At 35.2% G+C, this 22903-nt stretch overlaps 1 protein-coding gene across 4 annotated transcripts in view; it reads left to right on the top strand.

Annotated features, from left to right (window-relative positions):
• The window catches only part of SPOCK3 (SPARC (osteonectin), cwcv and kazal like domains proteoglycan 3), a 163998-nt gene that overhangs the window by 83795 nt on the left and 57300 nt on the right, over nt 1-22903 (top strand). For 3 of the 4 annotated variants that reach the window (XM_071743121.1, XM_071743120.1, XM_071743123.1), the window contains 2 exons: nt 1795-1921; nt 21438-21552. In XM_071743121.1, the coding sequence (XP_071599222.1) occupies nt 1795-1921; nt 21438-21552 (242 nt within the window). The remainder of the gene's footprint in view (nt 1-1794; nt 1922-21437; nt 21553-22903) is intronic. The other variant, XM_071743122.1, reaches the window with a different exon arrangement.

The raw sequence follows: 22903 nt of genomic DNA, 5'->3' as shown, positions 1-22903 counted from the left end.
GAGAAAGATACATTCATCTAAATAATCTAATTATGGTGTAGTTTATGTGGATGATTGAGAAACTCTCAGTCAAGTGAGAGGAGCAACAATAGTCACATTGTTACTACATATAATATGTAAGCTAAGATACAGTCCAGTTTCACTTTTCTTGACTTAGAAATGGAATTGTTTGTATTTAGTCTTCAAATGATGCAACTCAACAAAAAGGGTAGTTAGTTATTACTAGGGTGGCATGTTTGAATTGTTTCCTTATTTATACTTCCTAATAGTCATAAAAATTTTCTGTACAGATATTTTACCACTCATTATGTTACATGTCATTGAAGCCATTGCTGGCTTTTCCAGCAGTAACTGATAATTTCTGTGTACGATATTTCGAGTTCCTGTTTCTGCTGTAAAAAAAAAATGTGTGCAGTTCAAAATTCCACCTCACAGCGTAATCTGAATGTAAACTTATATAATTTGTGTTTTGTTTCTTTTCTTGTTAAAGACCATAGTCAAAATTATGAACAACATAAAATGAGGATAGCTGAGAAAAGGAGTTTTGGTTTTGGTCATCACCAACTCACTGTTAGGTGTCTGGTTTTAAATTGTCACCATGCACATCATAAAACCAGAGGATGAGGAGTATTTTCTTTAATTTCAGTTCTTTATATTATTTCAGACAATTTCTTCTCAGTGATTCCTGACTAATAAGTAAAATACTTCTTGATTATCTGTAGGTGAACCAAGCTGAAAGAATTATGTTCCAGTAAGGATTAAGTTTGACTTTTTTCTGAGTTTGAACCTTTATTACTTTTGATAAATCATTGTGGTATTCTAAACCTAATTTTATATTCCTCATTAAGAATCCACGCAGAAAATACAATGTAAAAGTCATGCACTATTTTTCTTTTTTTAAGAAATTTTTATGGAAGCTATCAATATATAAAGCATATTGTAGGTCAGTCTGTGAATCAGGTAGCCCTCATAAAACAGCTGTTTCAGGCTGCTAAATGCTTTCATGGTTGCAAAAGCCAATTGGAAAAATTAATGGATAAAAAATTAATTCAAAACTACAGAGAGAATAAGTGTTTATCTGAGGATTGCCACAAATTATTGAAGGCTAAAGGAATATTCTGAGGAACCATCAATAACTTAAAGACTTTTAATCTGACCCAAGGTAGCTTTTTTCTCAGTTAAAATGCTCCATCTAACTCTTATCTATTTGAATAGAGATAAACGCTTAGGCTGATCAATTATACATTCCAAAGGATTACCTTTGTTTTTTTTTTCCCTTTTACTTTACATTGAGGACTAAAGTCTGAATTTTACAAAATGAAAACTGTGAAAGGCAGTTGTCAAAGTGGGGCAAACATAACCTACTTGTTATTGTAGAAGTATTGATGATATAATTTCCTAATATTTAAATGTTACCTCCTTAAGCACCAGTATTAATACAACTTTTCCATTCATACTATGTAATAACAACAACAAAAGGTAAATACCACACAGGTCAGATGTTTTTCATGGATCAATAAGTGTGAGTGTCACAACATGTCATTTTAACAATCTGTTTCTAATAAGATGTCTTAGAAAGTGAAATAATACACAGGTATCAAGTATCTTTACAGAGAGTAATGTACAAAGGTGGGGGACTGTATACTAAAAGACTGTGGGAGCTCTTTATTTAGAAGACAACTTTATGGCTAAATTTATGTATACCTTACTGTTCATAAAGTCTCATTAAAATGCCCTAAATATGTTATTTTTACTACTGCTTATCAGAATTACATACTTTTTGTTTACTTACAGTATGAAAGAGGCTGGTTTAGTCCATAAGCAATGGAGGGGTGGTCCCATTTCATCAAACTGCAAGCAGTGTCCAGTAGTTTATACCAATCCTGTTTGTGGATCAGATGGTCACACATACTCTTCTCAGGTAAGAATTAAATAAAGAACTAAATTATTCTTTTCATTGTTCCAATCTGTTCCACCTCTTGGAAAATAAATTACTTTATTGTAACACAAATAATTGTTTATTTGTTTTGACCTAAATATATATTGGTAACTACAACCTATAGCAAGTCTAGTATACCATAGGACAAAAAAGCAAAATGGTAGCAAGTCCTAAGCAGCATGAACGATTAGGACCCAAAAAAACTCAGTGTAAGTGTGCTAAATGAAGTAACAAAGCTCTAGGTTAAGCCTGCCTGTGACAGGCACCAAATCAGGGTTTTGAATAAGGAAGAGTTAATGTGTTGTGTGTACCCAGTTTGGTGTAGGATAAACATGTGAAGTCAGATTTCCCAGTTTACCATTTAGGGTCTGCTTCACATCCTAGCCACCTAGGCATAGATGTAGAATAGCCAGATTTAAAAAATGCTATAATGTAAATGATTGCTGCATAGCTTTCCTTTTTGCAACAGCATTTTGTGTCTTTTAAGATCATAATCAAGTCTTCCTTCTGTATTCCTGAACCTTTCTTTCTTTTCTGTCGTGCTTATTTGGAGCCAAAACAGTAATTTTAAAATGTCACTGTCAGTTTACTCTTTTTTTTTTTTCTTTTTTTTTTTTTTTTTTTTCTTTTTTTTTCTTAAAAGAAGATTTTGTACTGCTCATGCTAAACTACAGAATTGGGGTTAGTATAGGGCTCAGATGAAACTTGTCAGATGGAGGGACTTCATAATGCTGTAAACAAATCAGTTTGTTTAGCATTCTCTCTTAAAACTATCAGTAGAAGAATGTTCTGCTGGTATCAGTAACTGAATCCTCCTTAGGAGAAGCAAATGTGTGCTGTTAATGAAACCATTTTTGTCACGTGATTCAGTAGTGCAACAAGGAGATGTACTTCTGACATCATGTCCCACCACTAATAAAATGTTTCTAATAGTGGATAATATCCAGTGCTTCAAGAGAAATATAGTCATAATAAAAATAATAGTGATTGGTTTAGATTAAAATCAAGGAGATGGAGAAGGTCTGTGTTTGTTACTTACAAAGAAAAAATTTCTGTATAGCATTTCATGCAACTATAGAATAGTTCCCTGCATTTTGAAATTTTAGAGATAATATTTGCTGTACTGAGTTTTATTTTGGTTTTATTTTGTTTTGGTGGGGTTTTTTTTCTGCAACCACAAACTACATCTAATTTTTACAATAAAGGATTAGAATTTCCAGGAATGACTGACTAAATATCTTCACTAAGGATATTTTCTTCTTGATAAACTAGAAACGTCAAAGTGTAATTAGCGCTTCCTCAACCTTGATAATTCTTATGCTTTTATCCTAAATCTTAGGAACACTGAAAAATGTTTTTCTTATAAACTGAGAGTTTAGTTATAGGGAAGTGGTGAATAATTTTAATTTTCCTTAAAAATAAGTAAGTAAAGAAAGTAAAATGCATAACTCTTACACCAGAATGTATGAGGTCGTACACGACGTTTGTATTCTTTGGCTTAGTAGAAAAATAATTCCTTTCCAGTGTTTCAATTTAGGAATTCGAAACTAGACTTACTTAATTCATAGTAAAAGTTGGTCCATATTTTATCAAAAGATTGAAATGTTCTTGCATCTTACTAGACATAAGATGACACTGTCATTTAGCATTTCTTTTTCAGTTAGTCTTTGAATCCCAAGCCTAGTCTGCACATGGATGTAAAGCAGAGGGGTAGACTCTATGATTTTACAACAGAAGTAGACAAGGTAGATAATTTGATACAAGGAATACTGAATGAGCAGCTTAAAAAAAAATATTTTATACTTTATCCATTACAATCTCTTCTTAATAGAATATAAACTTCACAGCAAGTTTTAACCTCATTCCTTATTTCCTATTTATCCTATGGTAACAACATATTGTAAGTAATTCCACAGGTAAAAGTGACCCTTATGACCTCTCATGGTCTGGTATGAAGTAGGTATACTACAAATTTGATAACTAATTATGAGTTGCAGATATATTTACATCAGTTCATGTGTTAAAGGTGAAGGTATGCTTCTTAGAGTGATCACAAATGAGTGCAAATAGGTACACTCTGCTTCCATTCCAGTGCATTATCAGAGCTACAGTTAGTGCAGTGTTATATATTGTCCAAATTCTATGTCCCTTACACGCATATAATACAGAAGTAGCATTGGAGAGATTTTGCAGGGTTTTCCACTTATCTTCTACTACTTCGTAAATGTAGATTTCAAATCTAAGCATAAGGTAGTCAAATGCTACAAAAAGGTTAATGACCACAGAAGACCAGAATTAGCCTATATTTACTTTTATTTTTCTTATATGATGTTAGGATTTCAAATTCTGTGGTGTAGCTGTGTCAAAACAGAGGTCCTTGCAAGGTTATTTCAGGATAAGTCATTTTAAAAATTGACATTAAGATTAATATTTGTGTTCCTTTACTCCAGGCAAAGTTGAGTTTCAATGTGTCATTAAGCTCCAGTACTAGTTTATATAGCAATTTTCTTGTATTTAGAATTCATTTGTCAATGACTGTGACAAATTATAGAATATATTTTCCTGAAATAAGTAAATAAATAGTAATAGTATTGTAAAACAGAGTCAGGCAGCTGGCAGTTGTTGGATGGACACTACTTCAGGAGTATGCCCTCCCTTTACAGGCCAAGCACATTTAAACGTTTTTATTAAGTCTAGCTATAGATATTTCATGCATGTGTTTTGCTTAGGGGAAAAGAAGAAAAAAAACCCCATGATATAATGGGGAGAAAATGTAGAAAGAAAGGTTAACTTCTAAACTGACCTTGTCCAGTCAGGTAAATGTGGTTTGTTTCACATTCATTTTAACAGGCCTGGTTAGGTTTAGTGCATTCTCAGCTTACAATTAGTCACAAGTAGTCAGTGTAAAGGAAAAGTAGCAGGTGTAAGATACTCATTATTAGAATTACAAAAATGTTGAAATAAAACTATCCATGCTGAAATGTTGAATAATCAAAGTGAACATTAATTATTATGTGAGAAGAAATTTAGAATTAAGAGATCCTGCTGTTTCCTTACCAGGGTGGTGTTGCAAACAATTTTTAGTTAATGGCATTTAAAATATATTGCATGTGTTTTGCATTTCATTACTCTAGTTCTACCTTCTGCATTTCTCTAAATTTTGACACTTGAAATATGCATTATTCATTTTAACTCTAGGAATTCTCAAGTGCTGTAGTGTGGGTCTTAGGTACTGCCATGTGTTTGTCACCCCATCCATTCTCCAGAGAAGACATGGTGACTGCTGCCAGGACAGCTTTTGCAGCCTGTTTTTATCTTTGTCTTTCCTAGGATTAATAGAGAAATAAAATAGACTTAGAGTGCAACTCAGATCGGGTGTTTAGTGGCAGCAACCCTCCTCCTGCTGTTATTTAACCCTGGGATGCAACTTGCTGCTATCCAGCAGGCATACAGTAAAGCTGGTAAAACTTTGCATGAGATAATGTTGCTCAGGTTTAGATGCTTCTGTCGGAACAATTCTCCCACATTGTACTGTATTATAACTGGGCATTCTGAAAAATGGCCACAAGGGAAAAAAAAAAAAAAAAAAAGTCATGAGATGACTTGTCTCTTGTGTGTTTTCTGCATATTTTAATTACATCTCTGACGTTTGGCAAAATAGAATGAAGTTTTCTCTTAGGTTGACTGTTGTTGACCAGTAGTCTTGCAATAACTAAATAACAATAACAAAATCTAACCTAGAATAAGATCAATGACCAATACTTTTCAGTATTTTGAAAGGAAAATAGTACAAAATTAATAAATATCTAAAATATACCCATTGCCCCATGGTTTTATTACAGAATCATCTTGACAGTAAGTCCTAAATACGTTTTACTGTTAGCAACAATATTCTGAAGTTTATTTCGTATTGTCAGGGAACTTTTTATCCAATATTTTTTCTCCCAGCTGTGAAAACTTCATGTGATTGATGACATCCCTGTAGGTATAAATAGCAATAAAAATTGTATTTTGCAGAAATAATGGGTCTAAAGTAGCTTCTCAGACTGAGATAGAAAAGGTTTGGAAAAACAATGAGTCAGAGGAGAGAATCTGAATTCTTGATATACTTGACAGATAGTTATGTGGATTTAAATTTCCATTCTCATTAGAAGGGTGAAAGAGAGCCAGGGTGAAAATCACGTTGTGTGTGGAAGAGGGAGTGTGACAGAGATTGCTTACTCTATTCAATTTTTTTTTTCAAATTTTACATTATTATAATTATTAGATTTTTATTCTCATATCCATCATATGCCATATTTAACTTTTTTTTGTAAATCATTGCTGTCTTTATTAATTTCAGGTGCTTTTAAAACTATTAATCTGTATCTCTTAGCAGTGGTCTGGGTATTACACCTTGTATGGATGAAACATAAAAAATAAATATCAATATTTTAAATTTTTTATGCTACTTTAAACTTTGTTCTATTATAATAATTTACTTTAATAATCGATCCAGAATTTTTTATTACCTTATTGTGAGTTTTCAGATCATATGCCTGAGCTATCAACAGTTCCATTCTATTTTAGGAAAGATTGATAGAAATAGATTTTCTTTACAAAATATTTCATAATAGTAAGTGAATGTATTTTTCACAAAACAGAAACAATGTTTGTCAGTTTTACTTTTTAAACTGGGGTAATTCACTACTCCTTTAATTTTTTGTGTGCTGTTGAATTTACCATCAGTTTACATGCAGCCAAATATATTAAATTGTTGCATGCTATATTTAATAACAAAATAATTTAATTTCTCTTAAACTGTTTGATAGCATGCTGGTCCGTATTTTTGCAGCTGCTCTGTAAACACTGATTCGTTTTTGTCAAAAGGGCCCTCTCAAAATAAAGGCTTGTGCCTCTGTCCAGGTCCCAAGCAAGACTTTGCCAAAATCATCCTCCTCAAGTGAGTAACTTTTAAGCATTCTACAGGAAAAATTCACAGTGGACTATTATAATGAAGTGCTTGTGGCAAAGGTATATTGGCAAATAAATGGAAAAATTGTTGTTAAATGGAAAAAAACCACAACATAATACCAGTATGCTCTGCCCCTCCTTTCCCGAAAATAAAAATAAACCCAAGAAAAGACCCCCAAAAATAGAAGCTCAAAACCAAAAGAACACTATACATAAACTTTAATCCATCAATAACAATTTTAAAAATGCTATTTAATGGACTGGAAAATATTTTCTTAAGCACTCATCTATGTAATGCCTTTATATTGTTGTTTATTTGTTGTATTAAGTTTTTTCTAGAACAAACAATCTAAGCTGAAAGGAAAAACTCGTAAAACAATAAGACAAATAAAGTGAAACAAATGTGATTATTTAATAGCATCCATATCACAGCAGCAGTATACCAATACAAAATAATGAATATCAAGAAAGAACTTGGCTTCAGAACCTATTGCTGAAAAACTGAATTTTGTATGTTAACTGTCAAACAGGACAGCCAGTAAAGCAAGAAAAATCTAATTGCTTAAGTGAAGTTTAGAAGATACAAATTGATACAGTCAGATTTCTTAAACTGTTAAGGTGTGGTAGAGACTTGCATACTTACCTGGAGAACAGTCTTTCTCTGAATGGTAGTGTTAGACAGCAGAAGTTAATCTTCTGAAAACAGGATTCAAAACGTGTAACTAGAATTATAGGTAAAATAAACAGAATTATTTTCAGCCAGAAATGCATAGGTACTGAGCACAGGAGCTTCTACTGGCATAGTTACACTTGTGCAGTGATGGTGGGGAACAGAAAACAGTTCTGAAAAGAAATCAATAGAAAGATGGGTCTAGAGCTCTAAGAGACACTAAATAATGTTCTTACATTTGTATAGCTGTTTGAAACATAGCTAAAAAAACAGCTGTGAAAATAATGATGAGCTGTGTCAGTTGCAAGAGGGAGATCAAAAATCATTATCCTAGATTTACCAAGTGGAAGCTCATTAGTGAACATAGTTTCAGTGGAGTGGAGGATAAAGAAGGTAACAATTGAAGAGGTAGTTAGGTGAAATAAGAGGATTTTTATCTTTTTGGGAGACTTATTTGGGCATATTTTTTGAAAAAAAAACCCCAACAAATGGAAATTAACTGTTTTATAAAGGGAGAGAGCAGTTAAAGACAGTGGGCAGGAAACAATATTATGTCAACATAAGGAACAGATTTTGAGAGCTAGTACCCGAGAATTGATGGTAAGATTGGGATTACAGAAGATATGATTGAAAGTGGCAAATGGCAAACAGCAAATGAGGACTGGCTCACATCTTGGACTAGTGAAAACATTCAAATATTAGAGTAAGAAGACAACCTTAGACAGTATGCCAGTATAGGAGAGGACATGGAAAATGCATGTAAACACTTTGAAAAAAGGAAGGAGTTCAGTGGTTCGTGGTGGGGTTTTGTTCTTGTATCTCTGACGGCCTTACATCCTACCCTGGGCATGTCATTCTCTTTGGAAATTTTCCTTCCCATGTCTCTGGGCAAAGGAGAGCTGTGGCCACCTAAATTGTCGTTGTACAGAAGACAGCACTCCAAATATTTGAGGAAATGGAAGAAAATGTAACAGCAAAGACATTTCTTATTTTGCTCTAGATACATGAATGGGGGGGGATCAGCCTGGAGAAGAGAAGGCTCCAGGGAGACCTTAGAGTGGCCTTCCAATACCTGAAAGGCGTCTACAGGAAAGCTGGGGTGTGACAGAGCCCTGGAACAGGCTGCCCAGGGGGGTTGTGGAGTCTCCTTCACTGGAGACATTCAAAACCCGCCTGGACACTTTCCTATGCGATGTACTCTAGGTGGCCCTGCTCTGGCAGGGGGGGTTGGACTAGATGATCTTTCGAGGTCCCTTCCAACCCCTAGGATTCTATGATTCTATGACTTTTTAACAAGGGCATGTAGTGACAGGACAACAGGTAATAAATAGCTTTAAGCTGGAAGAGGGGAGATTTGGGTTAGACATTAGGAAGAGATTGTTTAGAGTGAGGCTGGTGAGACATTTGAACAGGTTGCCCAGGGAGGCTGTGGATGTCCTCTCCCTGGAAGTGTTCAGGGCCTGGTTGGATGGGGCTTTGAGCAACCTGGGTTAGTGGGAGGTGTCCCTGCCTATGTGGGGGGATTGGAACTAGATGATCTTTAAGATGCCTTTATCATGAAATCCGTAATGCTCTTGTGAGAATATGGAGAATTTCAGGAAACCTGCCTTTTTTCTACGTCTAGCAGTATTCTTCAGGGATATGATTGTGATCTGTCCCAAATTCACTGATTTCTATCTAAGAGACGAACTGTCCAACCTGTTTATTTAGGTGTCCAATTACTTTTAAGCTGTCTGCTTACTGCTAAATTTAAAAGATGCAAATAGTAATAGACTGTTCTTCACATGTAAAGTCACTGCTGCTTACTCTGCTTGCTTGTTTTTCTACAATAAATGTATCATCAAAGTGAAACCAATTCTTACTTGAAAAACAGTTGTGCTCTTGGACAAGACCTTGAGTAGATGAGAAAAAAGGTATGAAAGTAAAATTATTTAAGTCCTGAAATAACACATCTGGACATTGATGAGTACTGTGAGAGAGATGAGGATCTGAAAAAGATGACTGAGTATCAGAGGTATGTCAAAGTTTCAAGGAAACAGAAAAAAGGAATATCTTAGGCCACCATGGCCTTATTTGAATAGAAAAATAAGAGTTTATGTAGCAACATTTGTCATTCTAGCTCTCCATTCAGCACTTAATATTTGAAGGCTTTGTATTGCCCTGATTTTAATCCATGTGTGTTTGACAAAGAACAAGGAAATCTTTTTGTACACTTTTTGGTATATTTTAAGAAATCAAGTAATAGGGGCAAAAAGTAGAAAGGCTGAGGCACAATTATGTGTTTTTCTGCACCTGTTTAACTTCAAGAAAATTTACACGTAATATCGTGAAATCCAGCCCATGCTTTGGAAAATCAGCTCCCACTTGCACATCAACATGTTTCTTCCCTGACAGGATGAAAAACATTATCACCATGACATTTCATAAACATTTCCTTCACTGATGGCACATGTAGCCATCTGTTTTAGACTGTTTAATAAATAAAATCCAGTAGCTGAAATGAATTTTAGCATATATTTTTCCATGGGTGAAAAAGCAGAGTAGAGACCTTTAGAGAAAATGTGATAGTAATGAAACTATGTGTGTTAGATATGTGATCCAAACAGGGATTCTGTAGTGTACTGATGAAGGATTTATCTAAATGTAAAGAACTATACATAATTTCTTTCTCTTTTTCCAGTTGTCAGGATATAATTGTAATGTCTTAAGACACTTGAATAGAATAATGCAACATGGACTAGTTAGGTCTGTTCTGGCTGGCTGAACAGGGAGACTTTGAAAGAAATTAGGGTTAAGAAGAGAGCCTACCAATTATGGAGAAAAGGGCTAACTACTCAGGAGGAATTTAGGAATATAGTTAGGTTGTGTAGAAAGAAAATTAGAGAGATAAAGGCAAACTTGAACTGAATCTCGCCACCTCTGTGAAGGATAACAAAAAGTCCTTCTACAGATACATCAATAGCAAAAAGAGGGGCAGGGAAAACATCCATTCTTTACTGGACGTGGGCGGGAATATAGTTGTCAAAGATGAAGAAAAGGCTGAGGTATTTAACACCTTCTTTGCCTCAGTTTTCAACAGCAAGACAGGTTGTCCTGAGGACAGCTGGCTTCTGGAGCTTATAGAAGGTGAAAAGAATCTAAACAGCCCCCCTGTAATCCAGAAGGAAACAGTCAGTGACCTATTGAACTGCTTGGATCCCCACAGGTCTCTGGGACCAGATGGGATCCACCCAAGGGTGATGAGAGAGCTGGCAGAAGAGCTCACCAAGCCTCTCTCTATCATCTACCAACAGTCCTGGCTCACTGGGGACATCCCAGATGATTGGAAGTTGGCGAATGTCACGCCAATCCACAAAAAGGGCCTGAAGGAGAACCCAGAAAACTACAGGCCCATCAGCCTGACCTCAGTGCCTGGCAGGGTTATGGAACAGATCATCCTCAGTGTAATCACAGAGCACCTGCAGGATGGGCAAGGGATTAGACCCAGCCAGCACGGGGTTAGGAAGTAAGTACTTGAGTACTGTGTCCAGTTCTGGGCCCCTCAGTTCAGGAAGGATATTGAGGTCCTGGAGCAGGTCCAAAGGAGGGCAACCAGGCTGGTGAAGGGACTGGAGCACAGATCCTATGAGGTGAGGCTGAGGGAGCTGGGGCTGTTCAGCCTGGAGAAGAGGAGGCTCAGAGGAGACCTCATCACTCTCTACAACTCCCTGAAAGGAGGTTGTAGCCAGGTGGGGGTTGGTCTCTTTTCCCAGGCAACTCTCAGCAAGACAAGAGGGCATGGTCTTAAGTTGTGCCAGGGGAGGTTTAGGTTGGACATTAGAAAGAATTTCTTTATGGAGAGGGTGATCAAGCATTGGAATGGGCTGCCCCGGGAAGTAGTGTATTCTCCATCCCTGGAGATATTTAAAAAGAGACTGGATGTGGCACTCAGTGCCATGGTCTGGTAACCGGGGATTAGTGGATCAAGGGTTGGACTTGATGATCTCAGAGGTCCCTTCCAACCCAGCCAATTCTATGATTCTATGATTCATGTTACTTTTATTACTTTAATGATTTCTCCTGTAATTGAAACTAATGAGCACACACTTTATATGCGATTTTAGCTCACATACAACTTTATAAATATTTCAACTTAGATATAATTAGTGTAATTGAACTAGTTTAATTAATAATGCAATCAACCAGCATGGTAGGAGTCTGTATCATATAAAAAATACAGTAATAATGCATGTTAATAAGCAGATTCTTTTAACAAAAGTTTTCATGCTTTTACAAGCTTATGTGGTTTTATACCTTACCATTACTTTTATTTTACCTTTGCCATTACTCAGAAATCTGCATGTCAGTTGAAAGTCAGTGAAGATTTTTCTTGGCTGATTTTGAATCAAAATAGTCAGCTGTTTTTAACATGGTGGCTTAGGAAAATTGATTTTTTTTGCTCACATTTTAAGTTTTTACTTAAATATTCATTTTCAAATTTGAAGTGCAAACTCAAAAAATGAAAAAAATGAAAAATCTGAGCTATATTCCTTTTTATTTCTCTCAAGAAATTTTCTCCAAATTACAGAACTGTGAATGCCAGCAATGACGTATAGCAGGTATCTAATGTATATACAGTGTTGAGTGACATTCTCTGTCTGTAGTTTGAAAGACGGAGCCTGATGAAGTGCTGAAATTTCTACTATATGTGCTAGAACTCTGAATAAGAGTCAGAATTTATAGACTTAAGTATATGCTTGTATATGTCAGAAATGTTTTTAAGGCTAAGCAGACTTACAAAAATCTGTTAGTGTGTTTTCAAACTGTATCAGTGTTTATAGTTTTGAAATAAGCTAAGATCAGGAGTAATATAGGTAGGAATAATATGGTATATAATTTTACACCTTTTATTAATAGTTTTTAACACTATATTTTAATACTATATTTTAAATTTTTTTTATATTTTAAATATCTTGTTTTTTACAGAATTTATTGACTTCAAGGAATATTGAAATATTAATTTGGATATGAGGTAATATATTACTTTTTTTACACAAAAAGATTACTAGAATTATTATGAATAGTTCTTAATTTCCTGGAAGTAATGTGTTTCAAGAAGTGATATCATAGGGCTTTGTCATTTAGCATTAGTTAAACTTTACATTCACATTGTATGGTATAAAATATTAGTTTACCTGTTTTCAAAATGTGTAGAGTAAGATGGTGAGGTATGTGTTTACCAAACTGAGTAGGTGCCTGGAATTCAGATGGCTGATTTAAAAAGCAGATAGATCCTAGAAAATTTTCAGATGCTCTTAATCAGGAAAGCAGAGACAGGTAGGTGCCTAGTTTAAATAAGCCCAGTAGGCATCTATGTGCATGTTTCTATAGCTTCATATGTTTTCTGGGGTGTCTGAAAGACACTTGTTCTGATTTCAGACTATTCTTTGTATGCATACTGCAATTACAGAGTTCTGAAGAAAACAGTCAAGAGCTAAAGCAATGAGCAAATTTAAAACTGTGCATACAGAGTTTCATTTGTCATGTAAATTGCTTTCTCTAGTTCGTAGCTTTATAAACAATATATCATCAGTTCTCTTTCAACCGTAAAAGGTTTTCTTTGCCCAGGGTCTTAGTTGAACAGGCACATTTCCTTTTGTTCTCTGGTCAAAATGCTTGTTGTATGTCATTATGGTTAATATTTTTTAAACACTACTTTTATTTTAAAAGCAGTACTTATTTGCTGAAGAGCTTTTTACCCAAACTTCTTTTGTTTGCCTAAATAATATGCATGATTAACAGGTTAGTGATGGGGGAAAAAAGCATCCATAGATCTATAAGATACTTCATAAATAAATTTGCACATTAATTTTTAATTTCTATAGCTTGAAAATGTGATATCTTATCATTATATTTAGCTGGCTTTAGTCTAAAATTCTATACTGCAGGTGCTTGGGCCGCCTTCTACATAATTTTTGTACAGAATTCTTAAAAAATGGCATAATTTCAAAATTAGGTTTATCATATTAATGCCACTAACTCTGGCCACTTATGGCCAGAGACATCTGCATTTATGCCAACCAAAAGTGACACCACTGCACAAAGAAGCCAGAAAGATGCCAGCCATTGACTGAAATTGGCCCTTCGTGTCAAGTAGTCCTTTGTCTCTCTTTCATGGTCTGAATCAAGTAATGCTCCATGTTGAACTGAAACTGGAACATAACCTGTGTCACTCTGCCCACCCCAGCCCTGTAATTGGTGGCAGGAATTCCTAACCCAATTAAAGCTTATTGTAGTTTATTAAATATTTTACTTCAGGACATTAAAATCTGAGACTGTAATTTCAAATATCAGTTTGCACAAAAAAGGGTAAAAGTAAATTTCAAGCAGGAGGATGGATGTGAGCTTTGCTAAATAGAGATAAAGTGAAAAAATAGGAAACACAGATAACCAAAATAGCTTGAATTGAAGTTGAAAGCACACAGTACTGAGTACTGGTAATCAAGAGATTACAAGTTCGACTTTCACAGGTTCTAAAAATGGAGTGAAAAGAAAGATCTGTATTGATGCATTAATGTAGAGCCCTACAGGAGAGATTTCTGCCAATAAGACACATGATGATACTGGAAGGAATACTTAACACTTCTTTCTCGTTTCCAGTATCTATCTTTATGGTACTCTAGCAAAGAACTCTTTCCTCAGAGATCTTGTTCATTGCATCATAAATCTTCTACTGTTGATCATCAAGAAAATAGGGAAGGAAGAGCTGTGAGATTTTTTGGTTGGAGTGTGTATATTTCAGAGGCTATTCCAAATTCTCTTGGCCATTCTATTTATTTATACTGTAACAGCTGGGTTTTATTGCTTGACCTATGAACATTCAGTTGGTAGGTAGCAGTGCAGAAGGCATCTGGACAACTTGGAGACCATGTTGGTAAAATTTTAGAATTCTCCAGTGTGTAGTGATAACCCCAGGTTCACCTACATTGAATCACTCACTTCCGTACACTGGAAAGTTGGTCAGAGCTGAGCAAGTAAAGGTGTGAGAGAGTTCAGGAGTATCTGCAGGCTGCCCCTGAAGGCACTAGTGCACAAGCTTCTGTTCCTTATTTGCCATAGAAATCACATATATCCTTATTATTTATCTTGAGTTAGTGTGTTTAAAAGTCACTACATATTCCTGACAAGATTGCACTGCTGCAGAAAAATATGTTATTTTGATACTGAGGTAGTAGGATTCTCAAAAAGGACAAAATCGAGTCTGTGAGGAAATGCAAAATGATAAAATGCTGGGAAATGCCAAAGGAAATGTAGTGCAAACGCTGTTAAGTCTTTCCTTTTGGATGGACAAATAATGTCTCTTCTGTTGCCATTTCTTCCACAGGGTGCTTCACTCAACACACAGAATGGACAAACCTATCTAATCAGTTGTTCCTATTCTCTGCAATATTCAGTACAGTGTTCTGTTTCTTGTTATACAGTAGCCACACATTTAAGCTAAATACCTCATCTGCTTTAATAAGTCTTTATTTCCTGTAGATTTTGAGAGGTCTGCAGATAGAAATTAATTTATACTGTAATATAATATAATATAAATTAATGTATACTGTATTCATCATGGTATTCTTTTCAGGTGTCTTTCACATGCCTTTTACATATTTAACAGCTGTTATGTGAAGCCTTTTTTCTGAAAATCTCCACTCATTGGGCCCCTTTCTTGGTGACTGATTTCTAGGCCTCTGATTATTCCTCTTACTCTTTTTTTTTTTTTTTTTTTTTGGAATTTTTTCAGTTAATTTCTGTCTTGTCTAAACTTTGTCACAAAGATGGATAGTGTGCGTTATTTTAAGTACTACCAGAGCTGTGTGAAATTATTTTACATATTTTGTAGGTTGCAGTACTGTTAATATATCCTTGTATAGTGATGTTTTTAAACACCATTCAGTTACTCATAATGATCACTAAATTTTTATTTTTCCTTTGGAATATATGTTTGGGCAGTTGTTCCAGAGCTTGTATTTTAAATGTGATTATTATGTCTACCTGAAAGTAGAACATATCAGTTTTCTGTAATGAATAATAATAATAATAGTAATAATAATAATAATTCATATTAATAATATAATGAATCGGTAGAATAATATATTATTATTGTATTTTTAGCCTATTTCAATAATATGACTATTTTTACTATACTCTAAAGTATAGTAAAATATTCTAAAGTAATCACAGCCTCTTCCATGTTTAATAGTATATCTTTTTTTTTCAATCTTCCAACCTATTAATGGAAAGACGCAAGAGTTCAAGAGTTGTGATTTATCCTTGCAAAAGTCCACGCAGAGCAGCTTTGCATTTTAACACTGAGATATTGATTTCTACTCTCTGTGGATCACCTTCAACTACTTTTGTACTTATCTTACAGTATGAACACACAAATAATGTTCTTCCCATTAGTATGGTTTATCAGGTTGCAACTTGTTTTCTAAAAGTCCATCCATAGAATTACACTAGATCTATTATGATTTGCCTGATAAAACCCTATGGCATGGTGCATCTCCTTTCTTCTTCTACATGCCCAGAAATCAAATGTAGAAGCTGTATTTTCCTGTAATTTCTGAGGTGATTTTTGTCTTCCTTACTTACTTTCTTCATGTCTCATTTGTTTCAAGAACATGTAATAGTACATTTTACATCCTTCACAGTTGCTCAACAACTTGTTTACTTTGTCAATTCAGGTGTCCCAGAATGTAAATATCAAATTCAAGTAACTTGAAAACTTCTAGACTAAATAAATATTATCTAAATACTCTTTCTTGGTCAACACAAAGATTTCATGCTGACATGTTACTCCTTTCTATTGAGATTGTCTGTGTTTAAACTCATCAAAAAGTTTTCCCAAGTCAGAGGTTTCATCAATGTTTTCCTCATATAATGATGTATAATAATATAATTTACTTTTAAAAATAGGGTCAGTTGGTCACAGGAGGATTATTTAGGGGTTTTCTAGAGGTAAATAATTATATATGGAGAGGTATGAAATTTACCTGGAATTTAATACAAGTGGAGTTGAAATTGTTTGGAACTTAATGTAATACCTAAAGTGCATCATGCCCTTACATTTATGCTGGTCTAATAAATACAAAAATAGTAGATTTTTCCCATGTATTTCCATTTTTTTCATAATTTTTCTGTGGAAAAGTAGGTGGGGATTTTTTCCATTTTTGGCAAAACTAAGCTCTTTATATGCATTATATACAGAGATCCATTTGGCAGCCTTGGACAGATAGTTACTTTGCAATGGAAGGTGGCAGAGCTTAATGAAATATATTACTGTCATTTTATCTTTCCAACTCTAACAGTACTTCTAAGGGCAGAGCTCATTTATATCAAAAAAACCCATTCACTGCAGTAGTCATTGCAGAAATACAAATATTCTTACCTTTATTGCAATACCAGTAAAGCTGAATGAGTCATGTCTAAGGATGGCATATATTAATTAATGTTCTTCCTACAGACCTTAATTGCTCTAGTTCACTAAACATCTGCTTTGGGCAAATGTTGAAGAAAGTTGAGTGCATTTAAGACTGAGCAGGTTTGCAAAAAATCAGAATATAAGTAAACAAATCCATTTTTGCATGGGGTAACTGACAGTACAGAAATTAGGATTTTGATTAATGAGATGTGTTTCCAGGAGACCCTGACATGGTACATATTCTTTTTCTAATCATTTTTTGAAATTAGTATTTTTTTTAAGCAGAATTCACCATGACCCTCTTAGTGGACTAAGGACAGGATGTGGATGTTGTCTACCTTGACTTTAGCAAGGCCTTCAACACAGTTTCCCACAGCATTCTCCTGGAGAAGCTGGCTTCTTATAGCTTGGGTACACACACCTTTTAATGGATAAAAAAAATAAATGGTTGGATGGCTGGGCCCAAAGAGTCAAGGGAGTTAAATCCAGCTGGTGGCCAGTCACAGGTTGTGTACCCAGAGGCTCAGTGCTGGGGCCACTTCTGTTTAACATCCTTATTGATGATTTGAATGAGGGGTAGGGTACATCCTCAGTAAATTTGCAGATAGCACTAAACTGTGTGTGTTGATCTTCCCAAGGGTAGAGAGGCTCTGCAGAGGGACCTGGACAGGCTCAACAAGGCCAAATGTTGGGTCCTGTACTTCAGCCACACCAACCCCAAGCAGTGCTACAGGCTTGGGGAGAAGTGACTGGAGAGCTGCCCAGCAGAGAGGGACCTGGGGTGCTGATTGGCAGCTGGCTGAACATGAGCCAGCAGTGTGCTCAGGTGGCCAAGAAGGCAAACAGCATCCTGGCCTGCATCAGGAATAGTGTGACCAGCAGGACCAGGGAAGTGATTTTACCCTTGTACTCAGCCTTGGTGGGGCTGCACCTTGAGTACTGTGTGCAGTTTTGGGCACCACAGTATAGGAAAGACATCAAAGTGCTGGAGAGCATGCAGAGAAGGGAAGCTAGGCTGATTAGGGGTCTGGAGAACAGGTCTTACGAGGAGAGGCTGAAGGAGCTGGGACTCTTCAGCCTTGAGGAGGTTGAGGGGAGACCTGATGGCTCTCTCTGCAACTATCTGAAAAGAGTTTGTAGTGAGGCAGGTGTTGGCTTCTTCTCCCCAGTGACAAGCAATGGGACAAGAGAAAATGGGTTCAAGTTACACCAGGGGAGGTTCAGGTTAGATATTGGGAAGATTTTCTTCACTGAAAGAGCAGTGAAGCACTGGAATCAGTTACCCAAGGAGGTGGTGGAGTCACCTGTATTAACAGTACAGGTAGATGTGGTGCTTTAGGAGATGATTTAGTGGTTTAAAGTGTTGTAGGACTGACAGTTCAACTTTGTGATCTTGACGGTTCTTCCCAACCATGATGATTCTGTGGTTATATATTGCTCTGAAGTCAGAAATACCTATTCTGTCTTGAAACTAAATCTGTGAAAATTCAAATAGTTGAAGTATCCTCACAATCAAACATACAAATGAGACACAGTAAAATTCCAGTGTAGAAAACTGATATGTTAAGAAGAAAGGGGAATGTAAAAAGCTGGATATATTTAGAAGCAGAATAGTATTTTTTCATGCGTATAAGGGAATGTGATGAAAGTACCACAAGGAGTTATTATTTTTTAAAACTAATATAAGTTCAACCACTTGCGGAATCTAACAGATGAGTTTCTTGAAAATTTCATGACATATTTTCCCCATATACATAAGTCTTTAGTAAAGCCAAAAAAATTGGAGTTATTTTATTACGAAGCATATTGATTCATGTATTTTTTTACTGTTTAAACTATTCAGATATTTTTCACACAAAACAGAATATTTTACCCCTGTTCCAAATACTACATCTGCTCTTTTACCATTCATTGTGTCATCATATTCTGTATGCCACAGATGTCTTTTGCGTGTATATTATATTTCATGTATATTTCTTGGTCTTCTACCATTTTGGCAGTAATGTTGAAGAACATCTGACCCCCCTCTGATTAGCTGAGCTGCCTTTTCAATATCCCAAGTGCATTTGGTGAACAAAGGCAAGAGGTTTGAACCCAGAGTTATATTCCTGGTTGTGTTAGCTGTAGATATGAAATTGTCATAATAGCCTATTGATTTATTTCTGACATACAGAAGCACCATGATTTTGCTGTTTCTGGAGATAAGATTACCTGCCTGTCCATAAAATGAGTTCAGTGAGTGTAAAATTCTAGCATACCTGTGAATGGAAGTACTGATTTAGAAGTAAGTGCCCACCTGGCACTCATTAATTCAGGTGTCAGTGCCTGTGGCGTGTATAGTGCATTGGTTTTCTTAACATTTAAAAAATGAAAGTTATTTGCAAGTAGCACTTAGTAGACAACTCTTAAGAAAAATAAATCAAAAGCACTAAACTCACAACTGATTATGTTAGCTGGAGCATCTTGGAAGTACTACTTTTTTCTATACCCAGTTTTAACTGGTAGTCTGATTAAGATTAGTCACCAACAGGCAAAATAAAAGCCTGAAGCACATGTATTTGTAGGTTTGACTCTTTAAACTACTAAGATGGAACAATAAAAATTCTCAGGTCTTAAAAACAAGGAAGATACCTCAATAGAAACACATTAAATTTGGGCTATGATCCATTCTACTAACTCTGAAGATTATTTTTTAGTATTAAAATCTGAATTAGTTTAGGCACTGGCTGGAAAGCAGTCTGGCAGGCATCATGGCTAGTGCAAGCATAGTCCTGTACAGCCAGGATAATCACGCAAAAGGTGCTATTTCACTTATAAGGTCAGTTATTTCATAGTCAATATAGGTAGAAAAATTGTTTTGCTTCAATTTTCTGGGCTTTTGTAAAACACTAGTGCTACTGGTATAGCTTTCAACTTGAGAAGATCTGTTGATTTTGGGTTGTTTTTTTTTCTTAAAGTTAGAAGATTCTTTCAGCCTCATTGTCCTTTAGCAAATCCATTTCAGAACTGAATGATAATGATGATGTTAGGTAAATACACAAAATTGAAGGTATTCTTTTCTCTCTTCTGATATGTCTTCTTTTTGGTCTTGATAGCAATGCAGAATGGTATTTTTTCCCGTACAGTGATGCATGAAGTTTGTGCTACATAGACAACAGCATACCAGTATGACTGGGTTAGAAGTGTGTAAATTAGCAGTGCTTATAGCCATATACTAGTGGAAACCTCAAGTCAGTCTTTCAGGAGGCTCCTTTGTTGTTACATACCTACAGTGCTCCCACCTTTTACTCATTTTTAGGAGACAGAAATTTCAACTTGAGGATTTGCCAGAAATCCTCCTATTGTATGTAATGCAATAAGGACTGCATTAAACTTGTTAGATACCAAAAAAGAAGCTGAGTCAGGGAATATCAGGCACAAATTCTAGTGAGACTGTTTTGAAGTGTTGTGATGTATAGAAATCACTTCATATTTTTGTTACTTGAACTCGTTTTCCTACTTGCACTTTTATGTCCCATATTTGAATAGTGAGGTATCTTCCATCCTCTGTTCAAGGATGAAGTGTTCTCCGCAACAGTGTGAGAACACTGGAGAGTGTTCTCCTCCTTTCCTTTCCCTTTATGCAAAAATTCTCTGTAGATACTTTTTTTCTTTTATTTTGGTTACATTGATATTTCTTTGATACTACATTGGCAAAATGTCCTGCAGGAAGTTTTGTATTCAGAGAATGTTTCTTTTGGAATAGAAGTTAAGCTTTTTGGTAAGAGTGACAATGTTTACAATGGTATTTTCTTTGTATGTGGTCTTTAACTATGCTATTTTTATATCCTTGAAACAACAATTTCATTTCCTGGTTAGATTTAGTTATTTTTGGTATGGTTTCTGAATCGAAGTTGTAAGTATATGGATGAGAACCACAGAAATTAATCTTTATCTATATTGGGAAAGACAATCACTATGGAGAATTGCATCAGGCAGAGATTTCTGTTTATTTGTTACTGCTTTTTACTAGGGCACTGTCATCTAAAAGGTAGAAATTAAGTTATAAATTCTATAATAATTCACTGTTAATCACTTTCTATCAATAATGAATATTGTTGTCTTGTTTATTTGCTCATATAATACAAATAAAACCAACTCAGTCTACTTCCACGTAGTGCGCACATTCAGATTAGTTTACCACAAGTGCCTTCATGCTGAATTGAGCCTGAAACTGTATCCAGGTTAGGGAACAAAAACTTTGTATCTTTATGTAACTTCATTTGTTACAACAATAAAGGTAGGGTATACCACAGGGCATTTTTCCTAGTACCTGTCTACAATAATTTAAGCACTTCGTTAAAGATTGCGTAAAATACTTCAAGAGCTATACTTTTATTATAAAGGATGTTTATAATAATGGCAGTAATTTTCTCTCCTTGCAGTGCAAATTGGACTATCAAGCCTGTGTCTCAGGAAAACTAATCTCGGTGAAATGTGAAGGACGTTGCCCTTGCCCTTTTGACAAATCCACAGATACAGGCAGAAATGATCGGAGAGGTGAGTGGTGGTAATATTTATGGTATTTTTAACAGCACATTTGTGGAAGGAAATAAGATTTTCCTCACAGAAGAGTTCAGTGATCACAAACATTGATTATTCTTGGATAAAACCAACTTTATTTTATTCAAGGTTGTTTTCCTTGCTGTGGGTTATGAAATTGTGGCTATAGTAATATACCGTTATTTTTTTAATGGTACCTTTTAGTATGAGTAGCTTTTGTTCTTTTTTTTTTTCACTCTTCGATCTCTTTAAAATTCTTATGGCCCAACTTAAGACAAAGAAAAATCAGTTCCCTGCTCCTTGGTGTTTTCAACTGGCTATTAAAATCGAGTGTGACAGAAAAGAAGGAAACTTAAAAGTCTTTGTTACTGCTCATAGTAGCAAGCAGTTTCTTCTGAACTAAGAACTATTATTAAGAGCTGTCATATAAAAGTGAGTTCTTTGTTTGAGAATTATCTGATAGGAATAAATTAGCTTCCTTTTGGACCACGAATGATACTGGGATGCTGGAAAATGCAATTGCTTTGCACCGCTTCTTAGACATTGGTGCAACTGCAGAAAAAAGTTGTGGCAAAGCATATGTTGTGTACTTCAGTGACTCCTGGGTGACTTCGGAGAGTTGTTGTTAAACAAAACAGGATACCATCTTTGGTGCTTCTGAGTTAGAGGGCTGTCATAGTACGAGGTTTTAGGCCTCCATGGACATGAATTTACCAAGGACAGAAAGATTGGAGGTGTGCATTTTTGGTATTACTTTAGACTGATCTCTGTTAGATGTATTTTTTCATCTTTCTGTAAAGTCACACTGATGAGTAAACTAAAATCTTTATACACATACATACTGAATCCTTACTGGAAATATGCCAAAATTTGTAACCTTCTAAAGATGAAAGAAACCTGGAGTGTGTTAACATTGGTATTTCATTGCGATTTGATGTGCAATTTCAAATTTATTATGCAGGAGAATCTTATTATTTTCATGATAAGCAGCAGCTACTGCTGAAATTATTTTTCCCCTAATTTAAAAAATGAATTAATAATCTTTTACTAATGAATAGAGATGGCCACCTTAAGCATCAAGGTGTGTGCAGGAATACAAGTCAATTAAAAAGTTGCTTGAAACGCTCCTTTAGGTCATGGTTTTGGTCTTCAGCAATATAATTGTGTAATTAAATATTAATTTAATATGGGTAGTGAAATATTCCCTGTGCTCTAACATCTTTGCAAAATGTTACAGCCTTCAGGTTTCTTAAAACATTAATTTACAATTTCATGTAGTAACTGTAAATAAATAGATAAATCAGTCATCTGCTCACATTGCCAGCCCAAGTGAAAAACACTTCAAGAC

The sequence above is a fragment of the Heliangelus exortis genome, chromosome 4, assembly GCF_036169615.1.
Source record: "Heliangelus exortis chromosome 4, bHelExo1.hap1, whole genome shotgun sequence".
Classification (NCBI taxonomy): Eukaryota; Metazoa; Chordata; class Aves; order Apodiformes; family Trochilidae; genus Heliangelus; species Heliangelus exortis.
This window is presented reverse-complemented; position numbering and strand designations above follow the sequence as displayed.